Source organism: Eschrichtius robustus, chromosome 16 (genome assembly GCF_028021215.1).
Source record: "Eschrichtius robustus isolate mEscRob2 chromosome 16, mEscRob2.pri, whole genome shotgun sequence".
In the NCBI taxonomy this organism is placed as follows: Eukaryota; Metazoa; Chordata; class Mammalia; order Artiodactyla; family Eschrichtiidae; genus Eschrichtius; species Eschrichtius robustus.
In genome coordinates, this window is record NC_090839.1 from 54,177,973 (window position 1) to 54,190,249 (window position 12,277).

The 12,277-nt window shown below is 55.4% G+C and overlaps 2 protein-coding genes across 5 annotated transcripts in view; both read left to right on the plus strand.

Moving 5' to 3' along the window:
* NAA60 (N-alpha-acetyltransferase 60, NatF catalytic subunit) overlaps positions 1-9,516 on the plus strand; it is a 39,403-nt gene extending 29,887 nt beyond the window's left edge. For both annotated transcript variants that reach the window (XM_068525045.1, XM_068525044.1), the window contains exons 2-6: positions 3,363-3,478; positions 5,375-5,504; positions 6,587-6,683; positions 7,937-8,171; positions 9,264-9,516. In XM_068525045.1, the coding sequence (XP_068381146.1) occupies positions 3,369-3,478; positions 5,375-5,504; positions 6,587-6,683; positions 7,937-8,171; positions 9,264-9,420 (729 nt within the window). In that variant the 5' untranslated portion in view covers positions 3,363-3,368 and the 3' untranslated portion in view covers positions 9,421-9,516. The remainder of the gene's footprint in view (positions 1-3,362; positions 3,479-5,374; positions 5,505-6,586; positions 6,684-7,936; positions 8,172-9,263) is intronic.
* Positions 9,517-10,504: 988 nt separating this feature from the next.
* The window catches only part of CLUAP1 (clusterin associated protein 1), a 56,566-nt gene continuing 54,793 nt past the window's right edge, over positions 10,505-12,277 (plus strand). For 2 of the 3 annotated variants that reach the window (XM_068525038.1, XM_068525035.1), the window contains exon 1: positions 10,505-11,423. The gene's annotated coding sequence lies outside the window, so the exon portion shown is untranslated. Of the gene's footprint in view, positions 11,424-11,821; positions 11,974-12,277 lie in introns of all 3 variants that reach the window. The other variant, XM_068525036.1, reaches the window with a different exon arrangement.

Below are 12,277 nucleotides of genomic sequence, written 5' to 3' on the forward strand. Positions count from 1 at the left end.
GGACATTTCCTACACAACCACACTGCTGTTTTCATGCCAACAAGATTAGCAGCACCTCCGTGGGTGCTTTTAGAGGTTTTTTGTGGACTCTCTCCCTTTGTGGGGGAAAGAGGGTCACATGTGCAGTGGGTTGTTTAGAAACCTCGCAGGAAGCGGTGCTTTGTTGTGGCAGGTGTGATGTGTTGGGCCTCGTTCTGCTCCTGGAACTGTACAATCTGGGATGACTGTGAAGCCACGTCCTGGCTGTGACTGCCAGGATGTATTCTGGACAGAGATGACTCATAAAACTCAGGAGTTGCCATTTTTGGTCGACAGTCCATTTCCCAAGAGGTGGCCGGCCTGAGGTCCCTGAGGTCACATTCACCAGAGCGTCCTGGGCACCATTGGTGGTGGGGGGTGCTGCTGAGCAGTGGACCAGCCAAGCTGTTCACGAGAGATGGAGCCAGACAGCATCTTGGTTTCTGAAAGTGTGTCCCAGCAACAAGAAAAACACAGGCGATGTGGGAAGGTCAGATTTGCCAAGTCTGGGAGGATTTTTTTGTTGTTTGGTTGGTGTTTTGGTTTTGTTTTGTGTTTGGAGCCGAGAACTCAGCCCAGCAGCTGTGGCTGCCCTTTCTCCAGTGGCCTCTCACATTAATGTCTGCGATGGCCTGGTCCCTGGTCCTGTCATCTCAAAACAAGGACATGGGCGGCTGTCTCTGCCCTGCCTGAGTGGGCTCTCAGAGGTCCCCTCTGAGTGACGAGTCTTCTCAAGAAGGGCACCTGTTGGGATCCACCAGGCCTCAGGCAGGAGCTCACCAGCTTCTTGTCCCGATGAGCTTCCCTTTACGCTGCCAGGGGGTCACAGGAGGGGCCCCACCTGGCAGACCCCACGCGGGCAGTGTGTGCAGCGCGCAGGTGCTGGCTGAAAACACGGAGGAGGAAGAGAAAGCAGGTCCCCTCTCATCTCAGCTCTCAAGCCGTGCTGTGCAGAGGGACCTGTCAAGGTGGCATGGTCCTTACCCTGCAGGGTCTGGCGAGAGCTGGAAAGACAGAACCCGATGTGGGCACAGAGCCATGGAGCTCCTGCAGTACCTCCTCTGCCTCCCCGCCCACCCCATGTCTGCTTCAATGTCACCAAGGTCACCATGTTTCCAGCCCCGTGGACCTGACCTTTAAAGCCCCTGCCCCAGCTGTTCCGTGTCAGACTGGCTAGTGCCATGAAGGGGAAGGGGGACGGCGGCAGACCTGTCATTGCCCAGCCTACCCTTGGCCACCCCTCAAAGGAGCCCTTCTTGCTGGACAGAGCCTACTGGGATCATGTCCAGGGCTCAGAGACTGAGCAGCTGCCCCACTGGCCCTGTGGTCAAGCCTCAGGGTGGATTCGGCCCCTGGCAGGTGGCAGGTTAGGACACGGCCTTCCCGGGGACCCTCATGGAAACGCCTGTGTCTCATGGGAACCAATCAGGAGCAGGGTCAGGACAGCAGGAGGGCACTGCATTTGGGCTCCCTTTGACCTTTGGGCATTGCCTGGACTCTCACAGTGCCCATTCACAGAACTGTGGTTTCCAGAGTCAGTTTAGGTAACTTCAGGCTACCCCCTGCCCCAACCCCGATGTTTATTATGAAAAATTTCAAATATGTAGAAAAATTGAATGTGTGAACAGTAAGTTCCTATTTTATATCAACCTGCCACTTAGGTCCAACCGCTAATAGCGTTTTGTCACGTTTGCATTCTAAGCAGTTGAAAAATTTTTGAACTGTTTAGTTTTAGACCTCATGATACCTCACTACAAAGTATTTCAGCAATGCATCTCCTAAGACTTTCTGCATAAGCACTGTACCCTCCACATCTAAGTCAGTTAATTATAGTTTCATAATAATTTCATCATAAATTCATCATCTACTGTCCAGCCAATATTTAAGTTTCTCCAAAATATTGTTTGACTTCTTATTTTTCCCAGGAAGAGTTTACACATCACATTTGGTTGTAGGTCTCCTTGTCTTTTTTAGTCTTTTTTTTTTTTTAATGACATTGACTTTTTTTATTGATAAATTTATTTATTTATTTATTTTTTGGCTGCATTGGGTCTTCGTTGCTGGGTGCGGGCTTTCTCTAGTTGCAGCGAGCGGGGGGCTACTATTCGTTGCGGTGCGCGGGCTTCTCACTGCGGTGGCTTCTCTTGTTGCGGAGCACGGGCTCTAGGCACATGGGTTTCAGTAGTTGTGGCTCGCAGGCTCATTAGTTGTGGTGCGTGGGCTCTAGAGCACGGGCCCTAGAGTGCAGGCTCGGTAGTTGTGGCGCACAGGCTTAGTTGCTCCACGGCATGTGGGATCTTCCTGGACAAGGGATCAAACCTGTGTACCCTGTATTGTAAGGCAGATTTCTTAACCAGTGCGCCAACAGGGAGGTCCCTAAATGACATTGACTTTTTGAAGAGACCAGGCCAGTTGTCTTGTAGAATTCTACCCATTCCGTGTGTGTCAGATGTCATGGTGCCCGGGTGCCAAGTGTTACATGCAGTCGTGAAGTTAGGCCTGGAGGCTTGATTGGCTTCAGGCCCAGCATTGTAGGTGGGAAGCTTGAGGGCTTTGTGTATTTCACAGGAGGCACTGGGAGGCTGGCCTCCATCCCTGGGGGATGTGGCACTGCAGGATCTCAAGGGTGTGAGGTTAGGCTTTTCCTTGGCAATCGCTGAGCCCTGGGGGGTGCAGGTGCTTTGTCAGAGTCCACCCGTGGCCTTCCTGCCTGGGCTGAATGTAGCTTCCTGATTTAATCGTTGCAACTCGTGGCCCCTGTCTTGAACTTTTGGCCTGTCTTGAAGTCCTTCTGTGCGCACATAGGGGAGGAGAAATGGCCCACCCAGCAAGTGCCACTCTAAATCCAGCAGGTCTCTGGGGCTGCTGAGCCCAGGGTCGTTTGTTGGCAGCCACTGGCCCAGGCTGGGAGGAGTCAGGGCTGGCAGGGCCGTGTGCCTCACCAGTGGAAAAACAGCAGGTGTGAGGGAGACGTGAGAACCTCTGGGTAGAAGTAGGGCTGGTGTGGGCGCTCAGCGGGCAGCTCAGAGGGGCCAAGAGAAGATTGAACACAGACCAGAGGGGGGCTGCCCTCTGTGGGGCTCAGGAGTATCCCATGTGAGCAGCGAGGGGACCCTGGGTCCCCATCCTCCCAGGCCTTCCCGATCCTTGGTTTCCTGCCCTGCAGGGACGGCGGAGGTGGGGGTGTGCCTGTGATGCCTAGTGCAGGGAGTGTTGTAAGGGGAGGAACACTCCATCAGGGGGAAGGTGCGAGCTTTCCCGCCTTGCTTGCCTCACAGGTTATATGAGGAGGAGGCAGCGGCAGCGTGGGTGCGGCCGCCCTCCTGACACCTCCCTCCCTGCAGGTGTGAATGACAGAGGTGGTGCCATCCAGCTCCCTCAGCGAGGTCAGCCTGCGTCTCCTCTGCCACGATGACATAGACACCGTGAAGCACCTGTGCGGCGACTGGTTCCCCATCGAGTAAGTTGAGCAGTGTCCCCAGCTGTGGCTTGAGGGTGGGGAGTGGCGCGGGGTATGTGAGCAGAGCCACGGGTGCCAAAGCTGAAAGGCTTGCTGTGAAGGCGCCGTGGTGGCCCAGAGTGACCTCGCCTGTCGGGGCCCCGGGCCCTGCTCCCTGACTACCACTGGGCTCTTTGCACCTCATTGTGTTCCTAGAGATCCCCAAAAGGGCTTTGCTGAGAATCTTTAGTTACAAAGATGTTCCATGCAGTGCTACTTATAATATTCAGAAAATTGAGAAGCTACTTAAGTATCTTAACAGAAAGGAATTGGTTACATACATCGGGGTATGTGCATGCAAAAGTATAATGTTATTCTGCCGGGGGAAAAAAAAACCTGTCCTAGAGGTATATATGTTGACAAGGAGAGTTTTTTTACGAGATATTAAGTGGAAAAAGCAGACTAGAAAGCAGTATGTACCACAATCCCCCTTTTATTTAAAAACACATACAAGATAAAAGCTTAGGAGGATATGTACCTCGTAGCAAATGTGTTCGGTAGTTCGGGTGGGTGGATGATTAACATCTACAAGTTTGTCTGGTTTTGCTTGTCTGTATTTCCTACATTTTTCTGTAATATGCACATAGAGCTTATAGTGAGAAAAATAGTGCAAACTTTTAAAAATTAAAAATAAACAATATCCTGCCAATCATCTAATTTCCGTGAGCCTTAGCCTCAGATGTGTTTAACCTGCTGCCGGCAGGAAGGGAGGGATTCCCTTACGTCCCTGATGGGAGTGTGAATTGTCACCTTCTGGGGCCACAGGCTAGCGGCGGCTTCATAGGTTAGAAAATAAACGTCATCCCAGCAGTCCCACCGCTGGAAAGTAATCCAGTAAGTCCGAGGTTAGACCCCGCTGAGGGTGAGCTGGGGCAGGCAGAGCCTCACTGGCCGGAGCCTCTGTGCCTCTGAGGAGCCCGACCTGCCTGCCTCTCCTTGCAGTTTCCTGGGCCTGAGGCCTCAGGTTCCAAAGATGATGGAGAGAACTTCAGTCCCATCAGACCATGTGGTCGCAGCTCCCCTCCTGGCTGCCGCGCCACCCGGCACTGCTGGGGTCAGAAGGCGGGAGTGTGATGAGGACCAGGAGAGGAGCCTGGGTGATGCTCAGGTTCTGTGGAACCTTCCGGTGGGCGGGCGGTGGCCTCTACAGTGCAGACCCGAGTAGAGCGCCTCTCTGTGTCGCCAGGAGGGTCTGAGACCCTCCTCCAGCTCTTGGTCTCATGAAAGGCATCCTGGGCTAACCCGCTGTGTCCGTTAGGAAACAAACCCATACACCCTCCCGACTGAGCCTCCTTGGCTGTGGCTGAGTCTGCCTTTTCATCACTGCATCACTGTTCTGTTCCCTGCTCCCCTCGGACGGCGCTTGGTCAGCAGCCCCAGTGACCCTGGCTACACCTTGCCCTTGAGGCCCTGTCCCTGAAACTCAAATGCCACTCTGCAGTGAACCTGGCTCTCCCCACACCACTTCCTCCAATCTTGAAAAAGTCTCACAGAATTCTTGGAAATCACCCACGTGTCCACAGGCTGCGGGGGTCATCAATCTTAACTCATCCACCTGCCCCCCCAGGCACTGCTCTCGAGGGGACAGCATCATCAGAGGTTTTTCCCCTCTTGTCTCGGTGTTTTGTAAGATCGTTTTCCCATCAAATTTCCAGTCCTGTCCGGACAGATAACCGCTTTCAGAAGATGATACTCTGAGAGTGATACACTTCGGTGGAGACTGAGCGATGGGCAGACCCCTCGTCAACCCTGAGTGGTGGACAGAGCAGCCTAGGGTCCCCTGTGGTTCAACTCTCTGAAGCACGACAGGGGTTGGACTTGACCTGGCCGGTTCATCTGAGTTTGTCTCTTCTTCAGTTACCCAGACTCATGGTATCGTGATATCACCTCCAACAAGAAGTTCTTTTCCCTCGCCGCAACCTACAGGGGCGCCATCGTGGGAATGATCGTAGCTGAAATAAAAAGTAGGACCAAGATACACAAGGAGGTGAGTGTATGCAGCAATGACTTGGCAGTCGGTGCCTCTGGACAGGACTGTGGGGCCTTACGACACAGTCACGCTGCCTGCTCTGTGACCCTTTCTCTTGGGAGCCCAGATGGCATGTGAGATTCGTACCTGGTTGGTTTCTTTCTGTGTGTTCGTGACACAGTCATATATGCATTAAGTAACACGACCACAGGCTTCACAATCACAGCCGTTTTGAAGTAGGGAGGCGGGTAAACGGTACACTGGCCTTTCTGCGGGCTTCGAGTCACAAGAGCAGGAAGGATGCTTACCTCCCTGAGACTGATGGCAAGTCCACCTGTGTCCAGGCTAACTGTGGTGTGGAGGGTGGGGTGGGGAGTGGGGAGCCGACCCACTCCCAGCACGTGGGAGCCACTCAGTGAGCAGTGGACGGGACACAAAGGCCGAGTCACCAAGTGTCCTTTTCAATGGGGGAGAGAAAACCATACACATGGCAGATCCTTCTAGTTCTTTGTGAGGTAGAAGAACATAAGAACCTTGTGCTGGTCAGATTCATGACACTCCCGGTCCAGAACTGCATCTCCGGAACCAAGAGACCCACGTGGGGCGGTGTGTCACTTGGCCTGGCCTTGGCAGCAGAGGGTGGTGGAGGGCACCACTGCCCACCCTACCCCCCGCCTCCCCCTTTACTGCGAGACCACCTGGGGCTGTGTAGGATCCCTAGTTAAAACATTCACACTCTCTTGGGCTGCCTTGTCTCTTGGCTGGTGGACTGTCACGTGCTGAGGGCCCGCTGAGCAGTTCCTTCTTCCCGCCATGACTTCACTCGTCTGGCATCCCTGACCCTCCTTGTCTGGTCTACCACCCACCCCAAGAGAAGCGATTTTTTTGTGTGCTGTTACATCTGCAGTTTCTCGCAGAAGGGCCCACACCCTCTCGTTTCCATGGGAGTGGAGGTGACCCTCTATATTGTCTTCTGTTCTGTTCCCTCTGCCCCAGTGTCTCCCCAGGTGTCATGGCTGGGAAGTTGGCAAGTGAGCTGTGTCCTGCAGTGGGACCGGGGCCTCCACTGCTGACCCGACTGTTTCTGACTTTCTCTTTAGGATGGAGATATTCTAGCCTCCAGCTTCTCTGTTGACACACAGGTTGCGTACATCCTAAGCCTGGGAGTAGTGAAGGAATTCAGAAAGCACGGCATAGGTAAGGGTGGCAGAGCTCATAAACCACAACCGCCAACTCGCCCCCCACCCCCGCCCCGTTCTGACGATTGTCTCTCATAAATACCCCTCAGTCTCTTCCTCCATCCCTGTCCCTCTGTCTGGGGCCAGACCTTCATCCTTCCTCCCCTTCCGCCAAGACCCACGGCCCCACCCACTCCCTTGGCCTTCAGCCTGTCCTCTTTCCATACAACACCAGGTCTTTTCTGCCATGGCCTCCTTCCCAAATCTGACAAGATCAGATTAATAACCGCTCCCGAATGTCCTCATCTGGGAATGGGCACCTCTTATCGTGCCTCTTGCCACACACATAGCTTATGTCTGATCCCAAGGTATTTTTTTTTAATATCTTTATTGGAGTATGATTGCTTTACAATGTTGTGTTAATTTCTATCGTACAACAAAGTGAATCAGCTGTAAGTATACATATATCCCCATATCCCCTCCCTCTTCAGCCTCCCTCCCATCCTCCCTATCCCACCCCCCTAGGTCGTCACAAAGCATCGAGCTGATCTCCCTATGCTATGCGGCAGCTTCCCACTAGCCATGCATTTTACATTTGGTAGTGTATATATGTCAGTGCTACTCTCTCACTTCGTCCCAGCTTCCCCTTCCCCGCTGTGTCCTCAAGTCTGTTCTCTACGTCTGTGTCTTTATTCCTGCCCTGCCACTAGGTTCATCAGTACCATTTTTCTAGATTCCATATATGTGCTTTAGCATACAGTATTCGTTTTTCTCTTTCTGACTTACTTCACTCTGTATGACAGAGACCCAAGGTATTCTTGATTAAGAGTAGAAAACATAATTGAAAAATAGTGCCAGCCACCATGTATCGGGTGCCTGCCACACCTGGGGTGCCGGGCTGCCCGCATGACTCCAAATTCCCATCCCATTCAGCCACACAGCCAGTGAGTGGCAGAGTCTTCATTTGTGTCCGTTCCACATTTTCCTGGGCTCAGGTTTACACTTCATTGTCTAAAAGATCAGTGAGTCTCTGTTGTGGGTTCAGCCCCTGGGAGGGAACTAGCAGGCTGGCATCCGCGGTCCCGGATGCCTGAGGACCTCAGGTGACAAGCCCCATTGGGCCATGAGATGTTAGGGACTTCTATAGTGGGTGGTTATGGGAGGTCGGTCTTCAGTCCAATAGCAGAGAGATCTGTAGAGACCTCTGCAAAGATGACTTCCTTGTCTGCCTCACGCTTCCTTCCCACTTGCCCTGCGCCTCTTCCTCCGCAGGTTCCCTATTACTTGAGAGTTTAAAGGATCACATATCAACCACCGCCCAGGACCACTGCAAAGCCATCTACCTGCATGTCCTCACTACCAACAATACGGCTATAAACTTCTACGAAAACAGAGACTTCAAGCAGCATCACTATCTCCCCTATTACTATTCCATCCGAGGGGTCCTCAAAGATGGCTTCACCTATGTCCTCTACATCAACGGTGGCCACCCTCCCTGGACCATCCTATATCCTTTCTCTTTCGGGGGTGAGGTATTGTGGCTTCCTAGCAGGGCCCGTGCGCCAGCTGGAGCTGTGGTTGCCTTCACATGGCATCCACAAGGCCAAGCTCACGGGACCAGGTGTTGTTGTGGGCGGGTCTGGCCGGCACATCTTGGGAAATGACGGTCTGGGTGTGGACATTGGGAAAGCAGGCCAGCTCTGGCACTCGGCGCTCGCTGGACGTTAGACTGGTATGAGGGGAGTGTTCAGCCTCCTGGCCCAAGATCCATCCATCCATCAAGTATCGAATGAGAGCCTCCTGTTCCAGGTGCGTGGGGGATACAACAGTGAACGAAACAGCCAGAAGCCCCTGCTCTCATGGGGCTGTGTGCTGGTGGGGGAGAAGACAAGCAAGTGAGGTGAAACGAACTGTTTGCTGTTTGTGAACACTTGGGTTCAAACCTTCTTTGCTGGGTGCGTGACCCAGAGGTGTGTCCCTGCCCTGCTCCCTCCTCTTTAACTCTCTCTGGCCCTTGACAGGTTCAGTGGAGGCCAGGAGACTTCCTGATAGTCATAGGGTGTGATCCCCAAAATACTGTGTGTATGTGAGAGAGAGAAGTTAAATGAATGAGTCCAGGATTTATCCATTTCACAGGGAAATAAACGAGAAAGACAAGGGCGGCCCAAAAGCCTGCAGGCCTAGCTCCTGTGAAGATGGGTCTCTGTGGGTGTCCACAGGGTCAGGACTGCTGACCCCTCCTCATCACAGGGACAGGGTCCTGCCACTCTGAGGACTGAGCGTAGGGGAGAACTAGGAACACTTGCTCTGCCAGACCCCACCCCCAGCACCCAGTCCTGTCCAGCCTTAGTCTGGGTGTCCAGGTGCCTGGGGCCTCACCCAGAAGGTCCCTTGTACCCAGGCTCTGCCCTGCATATTTTGTGCAGCAGAGCCCCCTGCATCTGATGAGGCTTTCCAGCCCTGCAGAGGCTGAGCAGGCTCTTGGCCTCCTGCAAGAGTGGCATGCTGTCTGCATGCAGCCCCCATGGTCACCGTGCTGACAGTGCCACCCCGGGGCAGTTGGGCAGGCGAGTCGGAATCTTCCTTAACGGAGCTGCACGGACTACATCCAGCACCTGGGCTCTGCGCTAGCAAACCTGAGCCCCTGTTCCATCCCGCACAGGATCTACCGCCAGGCCCACAGCCTGCTCTGCAGCTTCCTGCCATGGTCAAGCATCTCCACCAAGGGCGGCATCGAGTACAGCCGGACCATGTGACGCCAGCCGGGCAGTCTCTGCCAGGCCCCACCCCTCGGCACCCTGTGGAAACCGCCTTCCCGGCCAGCTGACTTCTGCTGTCATCTGCAGAGGAGCCAGTGGGCACCTGCCAGGCCCGTCGGCCTGCCCCAGCTGCAGGCCCGGTGCTACGTGGGCTCGGGAGAAGAGAGTCAAGGGGCGTGCCCGGTCTCCCCCAGGTACACCGGAGCAGGGGGTGCAGAAAGGGGAGCAGAGCCCAGTGGGATGATGGTTGGGGAAATGGAGGTGGTGCTTTCAGCAATGAAAACAGGAGGCCCTGGATGGGCATCTGCTGCTCAGGGTGCTGGGAAGCATGGCCAGGGGCCGAGATAGTTCCCGAACGTCTCTCAGAAACTTCAGGAGGGAAAGCAGAGCTCTTGAGCCCTGGCCAGAGCTTTATCTTTTCACTACCTGAACTACTTTTTAAAAAATAATGCATTCACATGGTTCAAAAATTGAAAAGTTACCAAAAGATCAAGCCCCTTCTACTCCTGTCCCCAGACACTCAGCTTCCCCTTCCCAGGGGTTATCAGTGCCACTGTGTCCCTGGTGGTGCTTCACTGTAGATGGCGGCTTTAACAGCAGCGGCCTTGCCCTGTGGTGGGCACCTAGATGAGAGCTCTGCTTAGACGTGGCCACTTCTGAGCACCGTGGGGAGCTGGTCTCCCAGGCCTCAGGGAATGGCAGAGCTGGAAGGCATCATGGGGACTCCAAGGTCTACCCCTTGTGCATGGACACGGCCCAGAGCGGATTGTGACGTGGGCCAAGCCCAGGCGGCAGGGCTCCGTGGCCTCCTAGGCTGGCACCCCCGTCGGTACTGTGGTTTGTGCTGGGACCGAGGAGAGCCAGTGGTCACTGGAAGGGACTTTGGACCTGGAGGAGGGCTCACGCTTCAGGAGCACCAGGGGCCCAGCTTTGGGCTCCTAGGCCAGGCCCCTGGGGAGGGGAGGGAAGCAGAGTGTTTCTGCTGAAGGCTTCACCCCTGCTCCCCTCTTGTCTATCCCACAGGCTCCTCCAGCCCTCCTTCCCAATCTGGAAACCTTCACTTCTGCTGAGCCCTGGCCGGGCCCCCGCACGTGCTCCAGCCCCACGGGCACCTGGGGGTGGCAGTGTTCACTGTGGTCTGTTTCTTCTGCTGCCCTGGGAGCAAGGGCATGGGAAAGGGCTTCCTTCCCCACGCCCCTCACCGGCCTCTTCCCCTCCACTGCCTGATCCTTCCAGCTCCTTCCTCCAAAGTCGGAATAAACTTCTGGGAGGGAGGAACCCAAGTGTTACGGACAGACTTGACCCTAAAGACACAGGAGCCTCTGAACAATGAGGGGTCGAAATAACGGGAAGGCCAGCCCCTTGTCCAAAACCAGCACCCAGAAGCCCGGGGGGCAGAGAGCAGCCCCGGTCTCTCCAGCCGGGGCTGACACTTGCTGGGCACAGCTGAGGAGGCTTCTTACCCACACACTGAGCTCTGGGGCTTCGCTCCCCACATGTGCGGGCGGATAACGAGACAGATGCCCACATGCCCACTAGGAGGCTGAGTCCTCCCGCAGCCTCTTCCCACGGGCTGCTTCATTCTGTCCCGAGCGATTGGAACCGCCTGTCAGATGGTGGATGTGCCATTCAGCTGAGCTGCCGCAGGGAGCTGGGCTGAGGACAGGCGCCGCTGAGGGCCTGGGGGTTGTCTCCCCCAGCCCCCCAGCCCCATGAGCAGCAGCTCCGGGGCCTGGCCAGGTGCAGACGGGACGAAGCTGAGCACCACCATGACCAAGTGAGACCCGGCCTTTGGGGCTGGGGACAGTCACGTGCCTTGTGGTCCCTCCACCTCTGGGGCAGAGACAGTGCCTGGAAGTGTGCACGTGGACGGCACGTGCTCCTGGTGTCCCTTCTGCCAGGGCCCCTAGAGCTGCTTGCTGCCTGGCCTGCCCTTCCGGAGCAGAGGGGATGGCACAGAGTCTCACGCCGGACGAGAGCAGGAGACGGGAACACCCCAGGTGGGGGCTCCATGACCGTGTCCTTCCTTCCCTCAGAACTTCCCAGCCCTGGGCTCCTGCGGCCTCACCGGTGGATCCCGGGCAGGAAGGGCACTCCATCTCCCCGCACTCCCCACCTCCACGCTGACATTGGTTTCATGCTGAGGCCCAACTGGGTGTCCTCTCTAATCTGAATCAAAGATCATGTGATTTTTATTTCTGCCCCTCAGGGTAAGGGAAGAGTCTTCCAGAAGGTTCTGCCTTGGACATTCGTAATTGAGCTCAGAGGCCTTGCCCTGCCCCTCCCTCCTCGCCTCCTTATCACTGCAGTGTCCAGCCCAGTGTTGAACAGATTATAGTGTTTTGTCTTACTACAAACAAATAAATAGACTTTAATTGGTCACATCCTGTCTTTGCAGGCCCTGCGCCTGTGGACCTGCCCCGTGGCTGAGGGCGGCCCAGGAGCTGCTTGTCCCCTGAAGTCCCAAGGACGGCTTCCAGCTCAAAGGGCGATTGTTTTTTACGATCATAATTGTACCTTGCCCTGCCAAGGAATGCAGCCCTGGAAGAGGTTCTAGAGCTGGTGACAGTGCAGTGGTCAGGCAGGGGCCCTGCCCAGGGCACCCCACCGCAGGAGCCTGAGGCGGGGGGAGGGGGCAGCAGGTCCCAACCCCTGGCTGGGCCAAGCCTGGGACCAGGTCCTTCCACCAACTTCTTGGAGCCTCTGGCCACCCTGGGGGCAGGGGGTCATGCCTGTCACCCTGTTAGACAAATGACTGGTTCAGGGGCTGGGAGTTGCCCAAGAGCCACACAGCTGTGAACGGTGGGCTTGAGACCCCAGCCCAGGTGTGGACCCCTCCAAAGCGTGGGTGCGC